Source organism: Scyliorhinus canicula, chromosome 5, assembly GCF_902713615.1.
Source record: "Scyliorhinus canicula chromosome 5, sScyCan1.1, whole genome shotgun sequence".
NCBI classification, from domain to species: domain Eukaryota; kingdom Metazoa; phylum Chordata; class Chondrichthyes; order Carcharhiniformes; family Scyliorhinidae; genus Scyliorhinus; species Scyliorhinus canicula.
In genome coordinates, this window is record NC_052150.1 from 186,980,536 (window position 1) to 186,999,885 (window position 19,350).

At 43.3% G+C, this 19,350-nt stretch overlaps 1 protein-coding gene across 1 annotated transcript in view; it reads left to right on the forward strand.

Annotated features, from left to right (window-relative positions):
* Positions 1–19,350, forward strand: part of svila (supervillin a) — a 222,769-nt gene that overhangs the window by 42,586 nt on the left and 160,833 nt on the right. Inside the window, 2 exon segments of the mRNA XM_038798250.1 lie at positions 1,073–1,745; positions 17,217–17,300. Of these exon segments, the coding sequence (XP_038654178.1) occupies positions 1,073–1,745; positions 17,217–17,300 (757 nt within the window).

Genomic DNA, 19,350 nt, shown 5'->3' on the forward strand with positions numbered 1-19,350 from the left:
TGTATTCCAATTGTACTTGATTAGCTCAAGTCTGGGTCACATAGTCCAAGTAATTAGCCTTTAATTGTCCTTCTCCAACAGCTGAGTACCTCAGATGATTGTCACAGGTGCCTGGTTAATGAAGCAAAAGATGTGGTGTCTTTCATATGCCTTCGGGGGGGGGGGGGGGGGGTCTTTGGTCAGCTTTGCAGACTAGCTGTCGTCTTCACCCCAATGGGGTTGGAATGTGGAAGGTAAAATAATGCAAATGACGTGCCCATCTTGGCTGTGAGCTCAAGTCACTTTTTCGGCTGATTTTTTAAAAGATATATTATTTTTGTGAAGGTCAATTTCATGTTTCTAGTTGTTGCATTAAAAATCATGTTGTGGCACAAGGAATATCTTCATGACAATATTTTCAAAATTATGAAAGGCTTTGAGAGGAAATCAATGAAATATTTCCACTCTTTAGTAAATCAATAACAAGGGGACCGAGATTGTGGATTTTCACCCGAATGAGGAGAGTTTTAATTATATTTCCACAAACAAAATCATTAGACTGTGGAATGCTATGCCACAAGAAGCTATTGAGTCAGAGCCTGTAAGATCACTCGTGATGAAATTATTTGAATAATTTGAAACGGAAAGGAAACAGGAAAATGTTTCAAAGTAGACTATCGAGAGTTTCGCACTGCCATCAATTCAGTGGAACAAATGACTGTCTTCTGTGCTATGATTTCTAAAAATCTATTTTGAGTATTGTGCTGTATTTGATCAAAGTAACAGTGTGAATGTATTGGTGTTTACTTTGCTGCTACACTTTATTGAAATAAAAGTGTTGGACTTTACCAAGTTGTTGCAGAACGTAATAGTATTTTAGTATGCCTCAACAGGCCCATGCAGTGATTTATGTACCCAGTTATGGGGAAGTACAGATTCGGGGTCAGGTATCTCGACAACTTTGACCGTTTATAGTGTTGTATGAAGCCCATGGCCAGGTTGCCTTTCATGGCTGAAAATGGTATGTGATATTTGAAGGTCACGGAAGAAGAGAAAATGGAAATTTTAACACGTTGAATGTTCTTTATTCCAGTTAGAAAATCTAACAAGGAGGGCTTGGAGCATCATCTGACTGAAGATTCCCCTTCAGAAAGGCAATCAAGGCCTAGATGCCGAGGAGAGGCTAAACACATGGAAAGTGAGTCTCCTTATGTTGCTGGCATGGACACCGAAGCTTTAGATGCAAAAGCAGAGCGAATAGCAAAATACAAGGCTGAAAGAAGGAGACAGCTGGCTGAGAAATATGGAATCGCCTTAGACTCTGAACCAGACGGGCGCATTGCAGCCAAATACCCAAGGGCACGGAAGGAGATTGATCTGACTGAAAAAGTGCCATCACAATCAGATTGTGACAGTGACTTGATTAAATTGCACAGTTCCAGGGATGCAATGGTTAGGGAACCACAGACCCTGTCACCTTGTAAACCTAAAGAAAGTTTCTCGCCGGATGGAAATGATTTCACAGAGAGGGAAACTTTCTTGAACAAAGAGAATCACAAAAACGTCCTTGAAACAAGTGCCGAAGGAAGAATTTTGGACCAGGCATATGTTCACGAAACTCTTGCGAACTTCAAGGATTCCACTGTGAGTGATGTGCCAGACTCCCCATCATCTCCTCTGAGGGTTTCACTTACATCACCAAAGCAGTTCTCAGAATCGTTTAATTCAGTTACTGAGCAATCACAAAATTTGCAGAATAAACAAGGGTAAGAATACATTTATGAAATTTACTTGTCTCAAATTATCTTGTTTTAATCAGATCACCAATAATCTTTGAATTTTCTTGACAACCGCATCTCCGATGTATTAACCATTGCTATTTGCACACTTCTATGCTCACAATATGGAACTTTGATATTTTACTGACTCCATGACATGGATGGGAAATGGTGGATCAGATAATTACGAGTTATATTTAAAAGTAAAGTTCTAGTACTTCAAAGACTCCTAGAATTATTGTTAAATGTATTGTTAAATTAATATTACATTTCATAGGGTTGTATTATAACAGTGTCACCAAATTGGTATTATCCACATTTTAAAGAAACGTTTTTAATGTAACTTCTATTGTTTCCAAATGAGTATTCTGGGCTTTCCAAATGAGTAGTCTGGCCTTTATGTTAGATGTAATAACTCTGTGCAATATTCTTCTGGTTCGTCCTTGATCACTTAAATCATTCATTTTAATCCGAGTACTGGTGCGACATATGATTGTTTATCAGTTCTGTTTGGGGGAACAAATTTTGTTTGGTTCACCAAAAGAATTGATGCAATTGGCTGTCATTTTGGTTCAGTCCCTTTCATGCATTTCAAATTTAATGGCCCCTGTGCCTCTTGTTCCTGTTGTTGGTTGCCATTTAAATTCAGGCCAGGCCAGTCTATTATTAATAAAATTAGAGAAAGTCTAGTTATCCGATAGCAATTGTCCATGGTGTGTGCATGTTTGGGATTTTAACCATGCCAACCATTAACTCTGCACTTTTCTGCGTTTGCCACAGAATGATTGGCATAGTAAAATTTCCAAACAGCTGTTCATTACCCAATATAATTCACTTAATTAAGTTGTTATTTTTGTTTATAAATTTAAAGTACCCAATTGCTTTTTTTCCCAATTAAGGGACAATTTAGTGTGGCCAATCCACCTCTTTGGGTTGTGGGGATGAGACTCTCTCAAGCACAGGGAGAATGTGTAAACTCCACACGGGGCCGGGATCCAACCCAGGTCCTCAGCGCTGTGAGGCAGCAGTGCTAACCACTGTGCTACCGTGCCGCCCTTTCTTAATTAAATTGTGAGCAACATGTTAAGGCTAATGATCAACTGTCAGTGATATAAATTGCCCAATATCCCCATGCATTATCCAAGTTCTAAGTCTCTTTGAATACATATTTAGTGTAAACTACATATTTAATGTTAATAAAAATTTAAATAAGAAAAATATTTATGTTGCCTCTTTTACTGTAGGTATTGCATGATAGTTAACGTTGATCCAGACCTGTTTTTTATTTCTACCCCCTCCCCTCCCCCCATTGCCCTTATTATTGTGACGTCCAAATCCTGTGTAGTTTACACTATCTCATATCTAGCATTAGTTCCTCATCTCTCCTTCCACTTCTTTGATGACTTTTGCTTACAACTCACCACCCAGCCTTCCACCAGAGACCCAAGATTCTAATCGCTGTGTCACGCTTTCGAACAATCTCCTGACACATCTATGGTTTCCTACCCTTTTCCCATGCTTCAGAAGTTCTATAAAATCTTAAATCTTTTCAATATGTTTGGTTACCTCACACCCCAGCATATTCCTCAAAGGTTACATTGTGTGAATTCCCTATGCCAAGAAAAAATGGAAAGAATTTACATTTCTATAACAGCTGTCTCAAACATGTCAAAGCATTTCACATAACAATAAATTGTTTTGAAGTGTGGATGAACTTGGCAGTCACATCTATTACATTTCCAGAGAGGCTTTATTTCCAGGAACATATAAAAATTGTTGTGGTGATTGCTGGTGGCCATGAATGACAAGGGCCCTCAAAGACCCAAGACCACAGTGAAGAAAGCTTACTTTGCAAGTGCCCAGTTTAAGGTGCATTCCAGACACTTAATCGGCTTCTCAACAGGTTTTCAAATTCAAAACAGCGTTTTATTTATTTCCCCCGCCCTTAGATTTACAGTAACATTTAATTGTTGGCAATGCCTTCACTCAGTTACTTGAGGGCAAAACGATTGAAAGTAAAACAATTGTAATCCCTTAACCATAAAATCCAAATCATGGGCGGCACAGTGGTTAGCACTCCTACCTCACAGCGCCAAAGACCCGGGTTCGATTCTGACCTCAGGTGACTGCCTGTGTGGAGTTTGCACATTCTTCCCGTGTTTGCGTGGGTTTCCTCTGGGTGCCCTATCCGATTTCCTCCCACAGTCCATAGATGTGCAGGTTAGGTGGAGTGGCCATGCTAAATTGCCCCAAGGTGGGGTTAAGGGGATAGGTCGCAGGACTGGGCCTAGGTAGGGTGCTCTTTCAGAGGACCGGTGCAGACTCAATGGGCCGAATGACCTCCTTCTGCACTGTAGGAATTCTATGATTGGGGGATTTTTGTCAAAGCTTGGATTGTTTGACGGGTCGTAGTCCACAAACCTTTGCCAACTAAGTCTGCAATAATAGTTCCTTCAATTTTTGTTCATTGTTAGGTGTATGAACGTAACAATAATTTATTTTGCATGGCGTAGGAAAGAGATTTAAATTTCCAAAAAAAGTGGTAGCAAAGCAATAGGTCCTTGCACCAACCAAGCAACACCCATGTGGAAGAGACAGCTCTGTTTCAAATAAATCTTGCCCTCCTGGCTTATTGTCAGATGGAGAGTAAAAGGGAAGTTATTGATGGAAGGGTTAGTTCAAGAGAATTTGTTGTTGCGAATCGAGCATTTTGCGGGCTGATGGGGTATTCTCTACTCTGATAACTTGGAAACTGAATCCGGTGCACTTGTGCCTATGGAACTAGAAATTAACTGCACAAACTGAGACCATGAGATCCATCTTGCTTGCTAACTCAAGCTAAAAGTAACCCAACTTACAATGTTCTCTCCCTAGTGCCCCGTATCTGTCTCTCTTTATCCAATTTTTCTCAACCAACGCAAGGCTTTCTACCTCTGCCACTCCCTGTGGCAAAAGGCTTCAAACTATAACTTGCTGTATAAGGACCTTTCTCCTGCTCTTTTCCTCGTTCCTTTGGTGACCGGTTTAAATTGATGTCCGCTCCACAGCATCCAAATAGAGGAGAATTGAAGCCCAGTAATATTTTCAATTGCAATTGTTTGTGAACCGTAACATATTGCTTCTGTATTTTCGGACTCGGTTAAATTTGGAATCTGGTAAATCTTCCAAATTTTCTCACGGTATTCACATCCATCTTTAGTTGACTTTCTTCCACAGTGCATCAACCATACCAGAGCAAGCTACTTGCCAATCTTAACCATTGCTGCTTTGAAGCCACCATTGGAAGGAAGCACAAGAATAGCCTGGCGTAAAGTTAGAATGCAACAGATGTTTGAAACCGATATTTCAGATGTTATGGCCGTGATTTTCTGGCCCCTAACTTGATGTGACGGACCTACTGTGGGAGATTTAGCAGCGCAGCCAAAAGTTTATTGACTTCTGGTGGGACTAGAGGATCCTGGTGGTGGCTGCGGTCTGAAAATCCCATCCTGCATATTTAATGAATAATCCGTGACCCTCCGCCAAAGTGGGCAGTTCTTCATCTGGGCTAGTCAATTTAGGTGGGCCCAATGAATTTCTCTGGTCTCTTGTGGGAACATGATTAAATCATTGGTTATCCATCCTTTTAATTTCCACAGTAATAGAATATATTTAGATTTTGCTTAGCCATTCTATCTTGTGCAAGTTTATCTCAACATTTTTCTTTTATATATTGGGATGACTGGCTGAGGTCTAGTTGTCCTCTTCCCTCTCTGACCTTTCTGAGCTCCTGCTCCAGGAAATGTGTATTAATGCTTGCATGGTAAGCACACAAATGTATCTGAGAGTGGTTCCTAAGTCTGTTGCACTAGTAGAGATTTCCAGAACGGTTGCAAACTGGCAAGAACTAATTTTATAGGAGTTCAATGGGAATAATTAAAAGTAGACTGTTGTATTCTACCATTGTTCATGAGTAATTTTTGATTCTTCATATTACAGTTTTCCTTTTATAGAAATGTACTTTATTTCAGTATTTGTTACTTAAATACCCTGTTTCATTCACCCTTCACAGGCATATATGCACATCCGTCATGTATGGGGTGAAGTTTAAATTTAGCGAAACATATCTGGACTAGAATGTAATGTCTTTCCCTATTATGTATTTTCTTTTATTTCCTTTTCTTTTCACATATTTAATGATCTGTTGAGCTGCTCACGAAAAAATACTTTTCACTGTACCTTGGTACATGTGACAATAAGCAAAACCAATCCAATCCAATGTGTGGAATCAACAGAAACAACATATTGGACGGAATTCTCCGTTGCGGGTCCGCCTCGCTGCCAGCGAGGACAGGGAATTTGCCGCTCAGCCAAATCTCCATTCACTGCAGCAGGAAAGGAGAATCCCGCCAGTGTGAAGGAACGGAGAATGAAAGTCATTATTTGAAAATAAGAGGGAATGTGGTGTTTATTTTTATAACCTCTCCATTCGCGAACAGTTCAAAACTACTCTCATGACAACTGCCATTTTTGGCCACATGACATTGGTGTATTAAATTATGCATGATCCTTTTGTTCAATTGAAATACATTTCAGTTTTGCTTGGACACGCAACCTGGTGCAAATTTATCTCCACGTTTTGTTTTGTTTTATTATGGCAACTGAAAAACCTATCACAGGATAATATATAGCTGCCAGTTTGGACGGCTGGTCAATGATGTATTCAAAATAAAAATAGAACATTCTGGAAACATTGCTCAGGTCATGCAGCATCTATGGAATGAAAGAGGTAGGGTAAAGGCTTTTGGCCTTTACTAAATCCTACCTTCTGCTCTCCACGGGTGCTGCGGGACCTGCTGAATGTTTCTTGTATTTTTAGATTTCCAGCATCTGCAGTACCTCATTTTTTAAAAATAATTTTCTGAAACATTTTTTTTTTCTAATCCAAAATTAATTTTATCGAGCTTGTTCGAAGGGTTCCGATGATTTTGGAATTTTTATTTGTTCCTATCCTGAGAGGAACTTTATGGAAACAAAGAATCGGCAATAAGAGTTTCTTAAAGCAGCCTCCTTTTCAGAAGAAAGCGACTTGCTCTTCCACTGCCCAACTCTTTTGTCTCTGTGCCCACTTTGTAAATTTTTTTAAAAGTTGATCTCGGTTAGTTCTGCATTGAACCATTTGAATAGCCTGGCGTAAAGGCTCCCTGGGAAACCAGGCCTGACTGTTTACAATAGATCAACTACAATTGCTACCCACTTATATTATGGTAAATCTGGTGAAGCAGCAAGATTGTTGTATAAAATTATTGCCAGGTGTTTGAAGAGTCCAAATTTTGCCTTTACTACTATTAATTCAAAATTGAGATATCTTGTGGTTTCACGACGGTTGTATAATTTTGTGTTCAGATTTCTGACTACCGGTACACTCGGGCATGCCAATGGGCATAAGCAGCTACCTGATTCCCTTGTATCACAACGGCTTGAAATGCTTATCAATGCATATCAATGCATTGGTACCTACAATGAGGTTTAGCCCGAACACTTTTCCCAACATGTACAGAATACAGTCCAGTCAGGGGCAACCTGGTTTAATTGTTAATGGAGAGATAAATGAGTGTTTCTGCTAAGGTATTTAGCGCCTGAATAGTTTTTTTTTTAAAGAAGTTCAAAGCAGAGGTCGATAGATTTCAAGATACCAATGACATCAGGGGATACGAGGAGAGTACAAGATGATGGTGTTGAGGTAGACAATCAACCATGATCTTGTTAGGGCAGCATGGTGGCACAGTGGTTAGCAATACTGCCACTGGGTCACTGTCCGTGTGGAGTTTGCACATTCTCCCCATGTTTGCGTGGGTTTCGCCCCCACAACCCAAATATGCGCAGGGTAGGTGGATTAGCCATGCTTAATTGCCCCTTAATTGGAAAAAATGAATCGGGTACCCTAAATTTATAATAATAAAAAAAACCATGATCCTGTTAAATGGCTGAGCAGGCTTGTGTAGCCGAATAGCCGACTGTCAATTTTCCCGTAAAATATTTACGTCATAAAATAGTATAGCCTTTTGCTGGCGGATTTGAAGGCGGTGGGGCTTATAAAATGCAATGTCTGGCCTGCCTGCTACCTTCAAAGCAAATCAAAGTCGCGATAGTCCCAGATGACCATAGGCTGCTTTCCTCTTGTGAGGGGGTAGAGCTGATTGGTGGTGATTTTTAAAAAAATATTTTTATTCTCCTTTTTCACATTTTCTCCCAAATTTACACCCAACACTAAACAATAATCAGTAACGAATCTAATGTTAATCCTCATATCAATAACAACGATCCCATCCTCCCACCAAACCCCAAACATTAGCCCGCATGTTAACATAAACAAATGACAAAAAGGAATCGGGAATCATCCATAGTCACCATTAACACATACAGACCCTCTTCCCCCCAACCCTCCCAGCCCCTCCATCCCCCTAATGTTCGATGGGGTCCAATTCTCGAAAGTGCATAATGAATAACGTCCATTGTAGAACCGCTTCATCCTTCCCCTCAGTTAAAATTTGACCTTTTCAAGTGTCAAGAATTCCAGTAGGTCCCCCTGCCGCACCAGGCACAGGGTGGAAAGGTGATCTCCACCCTAACAGGATAGGCCTTTGGCCAATCAACGAGGCAAAGGCTACAACATCTGCCTCCGTGCCCGTTTCCAACCCCGGCTGGTCCGATGCCCCGAACATGGCCTCCCGAGGGCCCAGGTCCAGTTTCACGTGCACCATTTTAGAGATTACCCTAAACACCTCCTTCCAGCAATCCTCCAGCTTTGGACAGGTCCAAAACATATGAATGTGGTTTGCGGAGAACCCCCCCCCCCTCCTCGCCCTTGTAAGGTGCACACTATAGGCCACCTTCAACTGTATCAGCCCCAACCTCGCACACAAGGTGGAGGCATTCACTCTCCGGTGCAGCTCACACCAGAACCACTCCTCCACACCCTCTCCCAAATCTTCCTCCCACTTCGTCTTGATCCCTTCCAGCGGTGTATTCTCCTCCAAAATAGCCCCATAAACCACCGACACTGCCCCCTTCTCCAGTCCCCCTGCCGTTAGCACCTCCTCCAGCAATGTGGAAACCGGCTCTACTGGGAAGCTCTGTATCTCCTTTCTGGCAAAGTCTCGAACCTGCATGTATCTAAATTTCTCCCCCTGCTCCAGCCCATATGAAGTACAATGATTCAAAAAGGTGGATCACCACCACCTTTGCGAGGGAAATTAGAGAAGGGCAATAAATGTTGGCCTAGCCAGCGAAGGCCATGTATAAACATACAAATTAGGAGCAAGAGTTGGCCATTCAGCCCCTCTAGTCTGCTCGGCCATTTGATAAGGTTATTGCTGATCTGATAGTGCCTCAACTCTACTTTCCCCTCTATTTCCTATAACCTTTGATGCCCTTTTTAATAAAGAATTCATCTAACTTAGCCTTAAAAATATTCAACAATGCTGCTCCAATGCTCTCGACAGAATAATGATACTCTGAGAGCAAAGAAAATGTCTCCTCTTCGCCATCTCAAATGGGAGACCCCTTATTTAGGGATGGTTTAGCTCAGTAGGCTAGACAGTTGGTTTGTGATGCAGAACAAGGCCAGCAGTGCGGGTTCAATTCCCGTACCGGCCTCCCCGAACAGTAACTTCATACTTGTGACAATAAAAGGTTATTATTATTATTATTATTGTCAGTTAATTCTAGAATCTCCCACAAGGGGAACATCCTTTCGGCATCCACCCTGTCAACGTCCCTCAGGATGTTGCCTGTTTCAATAAGGTCCTTTCTCATTCTTATTAACTGCAATGAATACAGACCCAACCTTGCTTCATAAGATAACCCCATCATCCCAGAAATCAATTTGAGTTTACCTTCTCTGATCTCCTTCTAATGCAGATATATCCTCCTTTAAGTAAGGAGGTTAAACCTTTACACAGCACTCCAGATGTGGTTTCACCAGGCCCTATACAACTGCAGTAAAACTTCCCTACTTATGTACTCCATTTCTCTTGCAATAAACACCAACATTCCGTTTGCCTTCCTAATCTCTTGCTGTAACTGCACACCAACCGTTTGTGATTCATGTAGCGGCACACCCAACTGTACCGCAGAGTTCAAGAATCTCTCTCCATTTAAACAACATATTGCTTTTCTATTCTTCTTGCCAAAGTGGACAAGTTCACATTTTCCCAAATTACACTTCACCTGCCAATTTTTTACCCACTCATTAACCTATCTATATCCCTTTGCAGATTCCTTATGACCTCTTCACAACTTAATTTCCTACCTATCTTTGTGTCATTTGCAAATTTCACAACCATACATTTTGTCCCTTCATCCCAGATATTGATATATTGATATTTTTACATGTGAAAGAATAAAAGCATCCGTATTAAGATCAAGATGCATAAGAGGAGAGAATTGGAGAATGCAGATACCTTGATAATCTTTATTGTCACAAGTAGGCTTACATTAACACTGCAATGAAGTTATTGTGAAAATCCCCTAGTCACCATGCTCCGGCACCTGTTCGGGTACACGGAGGGAGAATTCAGAATGTCTAAATTACCTAACAAGCACTTGTTTCAAGACTAATGGGAGGAAACCGGAGCACCCGGAGGAAACCAACACAGACACTTTAGAGGGATGTACGGCAGGATGAGGTTACAGAAAAAGGGATCTACGTTAATAGGATGGCTCCCAATTTTTCCCCTCTAATGGTGAAGAACCTGGCTTCTGATTCTGACCACAAGGTCAAAGAAGTTGCACAAAACTTGAAACTTTGAGAAGTGCATTTCGTTATATCTCCATAATAAGAAATTCGGTGCAACTTATTTATCATAATTTTTTTCTTGGGGGCAACCAACAAACATACAAGCATATGAATTAAGTGCAGGAGTAGGCTCCTCCAGCCTGTTTCGCCATTTAATAAGGTTATCGCTGATCAAAATTTAACCTCAACTTTGCAATCCTGCATAACCCAGATAACCTTTCACCCCCTTGCTTATCAAAAATCTATCTATATCTGCCATAAAAATATTCAAAGACTCTGCCACAACTATCTTCTGAGGAAGACTCACGACCCACAGAGAAAAATGTTTTTCTCATTTCCATCTTAAATGGACGACCCAGTATTTTAAACAGTGGCCCCTAGTTTCTGACATTTCCCTTGTGACAGATGTTGAGCTAATTTGCTTATAGTTTTCTGCTTTCTGTCTCCCTCCTTTTTTGAACAAAGGAGTTACATTAGCTTTTTTCCAATCTAATGGAAATTAAAATCAACAATCAGCTTTCTCACTAGCCACTTCTTTTAGAATGAATACCACCTGGGGACTTGAAGTTCCACCTATTTGCTAAGTACTACTACCTGCTGATTATATTCCTCTATCCTTTTTTTAAAAAATATTTATTTATTCTGTTTTTTTGCATTTTCTCCCCAATTTACACCCACCAACAATAATCAGTAACAATTATGTCAATCCCCATATCAACAACAATGATCCCATCCTCACACCAAACCCACAACATCCGCCCACATGTTCGCATAAACAACTGACAAAAAGGAATTAGGAATCCCCCATAGCCCCCATTAACACCCACCCCCCCAACTAATGTTCGATGTTATCCAGTTCTTGAAAGTGCATAATGAATAATGCCCATGAATTGTAGAACCCCTCTGTCCTTCCCCTCAGCTCAAACCTAATCTTAAGAGTCAAGAATTCCAACAGATCCCCCCCACCACGCCAGGGCACAGGGTGGAGAGGCTGCTCTCCAACCCATCAGGATCCACCTTCGGGCGATCAACGAGGCGAAGGCCTCCGCGCCCGTTTCCAACCCTGGCTGGTCTGACACCCCGAGTATGGCCTCCCGGAGTCCCAGGTCCTGTTTCACATGCACCACTTATGAAATTATCCTAAAAACCTCCTTCCAGTAATCCTTTAGCTTGGGACAGGACCAAAACATATGAACGTGGTCAGCGGCCCCCCACCCCACAACGTTCACACACATCTTCTACTCCTTCGAAGAATCGGCTCATCCTCGCCCTCATGAGGTGTGCTCTGTATACCACCTTCAGCTGCATCAGCCCCAACCTCGCACACGAGATGGAGGCATTCACTCTCCGGAGCACCTCACACCAGAAACCCTAACCCCTCCTCCATATCCTCTCCCAATTCTTCCTCCCACTTCGCTTTGATCCCTTCCAGCGGTGCCTTCTCCTCCAAAATAGCTCTGTAGACCGCTGGCACATCCCCCTTCTCCAGTCCCCCTGTCATCAGCACCTCCTCCAGCAATGTGGAAGCCGGCTCCTCCGGGAAGTTCAGTATCTCCTTTCTAGCAAAATCGTGAACCTGCATATATCTAAACATTTCCTCCTGCTCCAGCCCATACTTCGCTTCCAGCTCCTTCAATCCTGCAAACCGGCCACTAAGAAACAAATCTTTTAGTGTCTTAATCCCCTTCTCCTCCCATTTCTGAAAATTTCACCTCCCAGGCTCAAATCTATGGGGCGCGATTCTCCGCAAATGCGGAGAGTCGTAAAGGCTGCCGTGAAACTGGCCGTGTTTCACGGCAGCCTCCGCGCCCCCTCCCGGGACCTGATTCTCCCCCCCCCCCCCCCCCCCCCCCCCCCCCCCCCCCCCCCCCCCCGGTCGGGGCTAGCAGCGCAGCCCCGTGAAGAACGGTCGCTAAGCCCCCGCGTCACGGCGGCTGACGCGCACGATGACGTCAGCCGCGCATGCGCGGGTTGGACGGTTCCAACCCGCGGATGACGTCATCACGCATATGCGTCAACCCCGCACATGCGCGGGCCGTCATGCCCCTCAGCCGCCCCGCGGACTGATCCTGCGGGGCGGTAGAGGAACAAAGAGTGCGCGGGTATCGGACCTGCTGCCCGTGATCGGTGCCCACCGATCGCGGGTCCATGCCACCCTTGGCACGGCCGTGGTGCGTCCGTGCCAATCGGTGCCATGGTTGTCCGGGACGGCACTTTGTGGCCGTTTTCACGAACGTGAAAGCAGGTGTGTTTGCGTTCGTGAAAACGGCCGGAAAGGCCTGGGAACTCGGCCCATCGGCCAGGGGAGAATCGCTGTTCACCATAAAAAACGGCAAGCAGCGATTCGTGTCGTGGGGCGGCCGTGTGGGGGGGGGGGGGGGGGGGGGGGGAGAGAATAGCGGGAGGTCGGGAAAAATGTTGGGAAGGCCCTCCCACTATTCTCCGACCCGTCGTGGGCAGCAGAGAATCGCGCCCATGGTTCCCCCGAATCGGCATTTCCTTCACATGGCCACAACCCGAAGTGTTGGCGGAACTGCCTCCAAATTTTCAATGAAGCTATTATTACCAGACCCCCTGAGTATTTCCCCGGGGCTATCGGGAGCGGCGCTGTTGCTATTGCTTTGAATCCCAACCCCCTGCACAAACTCTCCTCCATTCTGACCCACTGGGAATCAATCCCTCTTGCCCAACTCCGCACCTTCTCCATATTCGCTGCCCAGTAGTAATACAGTAAGAAGTCTTACAACACCAGGTTAAAGTCCAACAGGTTTGTTTCAAACACGAGCTTTCGGAGCACGGCTCCTTCTTCAGGTGAAGAAGGAGCCGTGCTCCGAAAGCTCGTGTTTGAAACAAACCTGTTGGACTTTAACCTGGTGTTGTAAGACTTCTTACTGTGCTCACCCCAGTCCAACGCCGGCATCTCCACATCAGTAGTAATACAGCAGGCTCGGAAGACCCAAACCCCCCTGCCTGCCTTCCCCTCTGTAGTAGCACCTTTCTAACTCTGGCCACCTTCCCTCCCCATATGAACGACGTAATCCTTCCCTCAATCTCTCTGAAAAAAGCCTTTGGCAGGAAAATCGGCAGGCATTGAAATATAAACAGAAATCGTGGCAACACGTTCATTTTAACCGCCTGTACCCGGCCCGCCAGTGAGAGAGGGAGACCATCCTACCTTGCCAGATCCGTGGAGCCCCCCCCCCCCCCCAAACTCCTGGGCAACCTGCACCCCCAGGTACCTAAAGTGAGTCCCTGCCCTATGGAATGGCAGCCCCCCTCCTCCCCTGCCCCCACACCCAGCCGAGATACCACAAAATACTCACTCTTGTCTAGATTCAGCTTGTACACCGAGAAAGACCCAAACACTCGAAGCAGCTCCAATATTCCCCCTATCGACACACTTGGTTCCGACACGTATAACAGCAAGTCATTGGCATACAAGGACACCCTATGCTCTATCCCCCCCCCCACACTATTCCTTTCCATACCCCCAAACTTCTTAATGCGATGGCCAATGGCTCAATCGCGAGTGCAAACAGCAGGGGGGACATAGGACATCCCTGCCTAGTCCCATGGTGGAGAGAAAAGTATCTCGAGCTGATGTTGTTTGTGTGGACATTCGCTCTCGGCTCCTTGTATAGTAGCTTTACCCAATTCACAAATCTTGGTCCAATCCCAAACCGCTCCAACACTGCCATCAAGCACTCCCATTCTACCCGGTCGAGCACATTCTCAGCGTCCAATGCCACAACCACCTCTGTTTCCTTCCCCTCTGACGGTGCCATAATGACGTTCAATACCCTTCTAACTTTTGAAAAGAGCTGCCTTCCTCTCACGAACCCCATCTGATCCTCACCTATCACCTTCAGGAGGCACTCCTCCAGCCTACCCGCCAGTACCTTCGCCAATACTTTTGCGTCCACATTCAGAAGTGATATGGGCCTGTACGACCCACACTCTGTCGGATCCTTATCTTTTTTTAGCAACAGGGAGATCGATGCCTGCCTCAAGGTTTGTGGCAACATCCCCTTCTCTATAGCCTCTTCAAACATCCCCACCATCAGGGGTGCCAGCTTATCCTTGAATATTTTATAATATTCCACCGGAAACCCATCCGGCCCTGCCACCTTCCCCGACTGCATCCTCCCGATCGTATCCTTTAGCTCCTGCTCCACTATTGCTCCTTCTAATGTAGCCCTGTCCCCCTCCCCTAACCTCGGGTACTCCAGCCCATCTATAAATTCCTGCATCTCACGGTCTCCCCCGGGTGGCTCTGACCTGTACAACCTCTCATGAAATTCTTCAAAAACCTTGTTAATCAGATCCGGCGCCACCACCAACTTCCCTGTCCTATCCCTCACCTGTACAATTTCCCTTGCCACTGCTTATCTCCATGTTCATAAACTGCACCCCTTGTTTGCCTCAGTTGGCGCACCGCCTTCCTGGTATTCCTCCATCCTTTCTAATTCCCGATTTATTGAGCTGTTTCTTGTGTCCTCTACAATGAAGACCGATGCAAAATACCTATTCAATTTATCTGTCATCTCTGTATTTTCCATACTCCCTTTCTGTCGGACCAATGCTCACTTTGTTAGCTATTCTTCCTAAAATATCTGCAGAAACTGTTACTATCTTGTCTTTTATTTCTAGCTAGCTTTCTCTTGACCTCTAATTTCCCCCCCATCTTTTAGTCATTCTTTATTGTTTTTATATTCTGTCCATTCTTCTAACCTTCCGCCCATTTTTGCACAATTATATGCTTTTTCTTTAAATTAAATACCAGCTTTAACTTTTTTAGTTAACCACGGATGGGATTAATGGGGCTTCTTTTTTTGTTATTTACAGTGCAGAAGGAGGCCATTCAGCCATCGTGTCCACACCGGCTCCCAAAATAACTACCCAGCTATTCCTGTTCTCCCGTAGCCCTCTAAATGAATCACTTTCAAAATATAAATCGGCTATATTTTGAAACCTCCTATGGAATCCGTTTCCATCACTCTTGCAGGCAACACATTCCAAACCACAACAACACTGAGTAAAGAAGTTTCTCCTCCTCTCACTCCCAGCTCTCTTTGCTGACCATCTTGAAATTGTGATCCCTAGTCACTGACATATCAACTAGTGGAAACAGAATAACTTTCTTTACCCTGTCAAAATTGTACAGAATTTAGAACACCTCAATAAGTTCACCTCTGAATCTTCTCTGTTCCAAGGGGAACAAGCCCGATTTCTTCAATCTTTCCTTGAATCTGAAATTCATCTTTCCTGGTATCATTCTAGTAAATCTCCTCTGCATTCTCTCCAGGGCTTTCACATCCTTCCTTAAATAAGGTGCCCAGAATTGAAGACAATATTCCAAATGTGGTCTGACCAATGATTTGTAGATGTGTAGCATCATTTACTTGCTTTTATACTCTTCGCCTTTATTTCTAAACCCAAGGATCCTTAACAACTGTTTCAACTTGCCTGGTCACCTTCAGAGAATTATGCACTTAACCCCTCGGGTCTCCCCGCTCAAAGTTGTACCACTGAGCCAATAGTGTTTCCCCATATTTCTTCTATCAAAATGCATTGCTTCACATTTCACTGTTGAAATTCATCTGCCAGGTGTCTGCCCATTTAGCCAACTTGTCAATGTCCCTCTGAAGTCGCTCAGCATCATCCTCACAATTCACTATTCCCTCTAGCTTAGTATCATCTGCAAATTTCGAGATTTTGCCCTCAACACCCACTTCTAAATCATTTGAATAAATCAGAAAAACAAGGGTCCCAACACCGAGTCTGCAGAACACCACTTTCAATGCATCTCCATTCTGAGAAATGCCAATCTATACCTACCCTCTGTTTCCTATCTCTTAGCCAACTTCTAATCCATGCTGCCAAGGACCCATCAATCCCAAACATTTTTAATTTACTAACCAACCTGCCATGTGGCATTGTATCAAATGCTTAATGTTTTTACAGGTGCAGAATGCACATAGATTTCATTTAGACATTCTACCACAAGTACAGGTTTATCTGTTATTTTTGTTCTATTTGGATAACTTATTTAGCCACATCTAAAGCAGTTACGCCAATCTCCGCCTTGTCAGTCCAACAATGCCAATTAATCATTCGTGTAAGAACTTTTCTGATCCAGAATTGCAATTTGACATGAAATTGGTTTAAATTATATCCAAAACGTCTGCAAATAACTGATGTTCATGGGTTGTTAGGAAGCTTGGCATTTGATGGCTCATTTGGAAGTTGCCTGTGCATGCAATGATGGAATTGGGCAATTTGTGATGGCTATAAGTTAAGTAACCTACTGCCTATCTCGCACAAGAAAAATGACAACCTGGGTGAGGCACTGGGGGACTGCGGATCCCGTAGAAAGTCACACCAACAAGTGTACAAAACCTAGGAAAGGAAAGGAGATTTTTGTCAGGTTGGGTGAAAATGCTACAGGTGTTGCTATGATTTGGCTTCTGCTTTGCGACAGAAGAACCCTGTGTCTTACAGTAAGTTAAATACTTAAAATAAAAACTTCATGGGAAATGAAGACATTTCTGCAAGCTTTGGTAACTTCATAATAGGTCATTGTACCCAAAGAAGAAAATAGTACCTGTGGTGTGGAATCCTTAGGTGTGGAATCATGGCAGCAAATTGATTCTTGCTGTCTCTGCTATATTTCCATATAGCAATTCAATGAAAGTAAAGAATGAATGGTTTCTACAGAGAGATTCCAATGGCGAGACACCTTCTCTGATCAACTGGCCTTCCAGGTACTGTGGAACGTGACTTTTTTGTGTCATTTTCAGATCATTCCTAATGATGTATTTTAACAACTTTTTCACATTGCTCATCAAATCATTGTGTTTTCCCAGTGTTGACCAGCATTTTATGTTGGTTTAACCTGGTTGAAAGATCACATACTAAACTTAATTGTTCATTTTTTGTGTATCTCCATAACTAATTTGTTGGATTTTGGATGTGCATGACTAATCCTTTCTTTGACTTCAGACAAAAAAATGTGATTCAGTTCCTAGTCACATATTAAGCATTCATCAAAAGTCCTCCCTTGTAATATTTTGTGTGAATATTGCTGCAAAATTCATATTTCCCCTCAGATGCTAGTATAAACCGAGGAGTTGGTCACGTGTTGGATGGTGAATAAGTTCAATTAGCAGTTTAACATGCATTCACTAAACGTTAAAATATAAACCCAGACCAAATTCATGCTAAATTTGTTTTTAAATATATGTTTAGATGCAAACGATGAATTGACCTGATTACTGTTAACTAATCCTGAGGTTAATTCTGTCATGTGTAGGGACAACGATTACTCCGTAGCGATAGAAAAGAGACAGTGGGCGCAATATAGCCTTTTGTCAGGAGAACTGGCTTAAAATTGACCTGATTTAGGTGTAGGTAAGCTAGAATCCCTTCAGATATGGATAAGAGATGTGGTAAGAAGACAAATTATTCCGGGCACCTGTTTTAGAGCATCAGCATCAGGAAGATTGATTGGACCAACCACTTTATAACCACATCAGGGAAGTATGTACACAAACCAATGCAGTTGTTAGAATCATAGAATTATTACAGCACAAGAGGTTGTCATGTGTCCCTTCATGTCCATGCCAGCTTCTCTGCGAGAGCAACTGAGCTAGTCGCACTCCCCCATTCTTTCTCCCTGGCCCTGCATTTTCTTTCCTCTGCAAAACCACTGTTGAATCTGCTTCAACCACTCTCTCAGGCGGTGCATTCCATTTCCTCACCACAAGTTGCATAAAATTATTTTTTTCTTACTTTGCCTTTGGTTCTTTTGCCATTCACCTTAAATTTGAGTCCTCCAGTTCTTAATCCTTCCAATGGAACAGTTGCTCCTTTTTAAAAAAAAAAAATAAATGTATTATTTTTTCCCAATTAAGGGGCAATTTAGCATGGCCAATTCACCTACCCTGCACATCTTTGGGTTGTGTAGATGAGACCCACGCAGACACCGGAGGGGGGGGGGGGGAGGGAGAGAGAGAATGCATTCACTCCATACAGACAGTGACCCTGGGCCAGGATCAAACCCGGATCCTCAGTGCCAGGAGGCAGCAGTGCTAACCACTGCGCCACCGTGCCACCCCTAGTTTCTCCCTTTCTACTCTGAACTAGACTGCTCATAATTTTGAACATCTCAATCAACCTTTCTCTCTTCAAAAGAAGAATTGTATTCATTTACGGGATGTGGGTGTCGCTGACTGGACCAGTATTTATTGCCCATCCCAAACTGCCCTCCATTTCAGAGAGCATTTGAAGTCAACCACATTGCTGTGGATCTGGAGTCGCATGTTGGCCAGACCAGGTAAGGATGGCAGACCTCCTTCCCTAAAGGACATTAGTGAGACTGATGGGTTTTTAACAACAGTCAACAATGTTTTCAAGAAAAACCCAAGCTTCTCCAATCTAGGAGCAGTTTCAATTTGCCAGGCATAAATATAAAATCTATAAAATATGAAGCAAGAATAAATAAATAATCCTATGTAGAATATTAGGTAAATCTAGGATCACACTGGGGCAATTGTGTTATTGTAGTCAATAATAAGGTACAACCAGGAGATGGAGAATTGGGTCAAAGTTGGAACATACAGTGACCAAGAGCTTCATTCAAGTTTAGTAAGATGGATCGTGGAATTTGCTTGGGAGACAACTCTGGACGAGGGAAGCAATGCAAACAAAGCACAAGGGCAAACCACCCATGGGGAAGAAGAGTGCAAAGAGCAAAAGCCACGGCAGGTGGGGAATAAAGACAACAATAAAATTATTGACGCCAGTAGCCTGGTG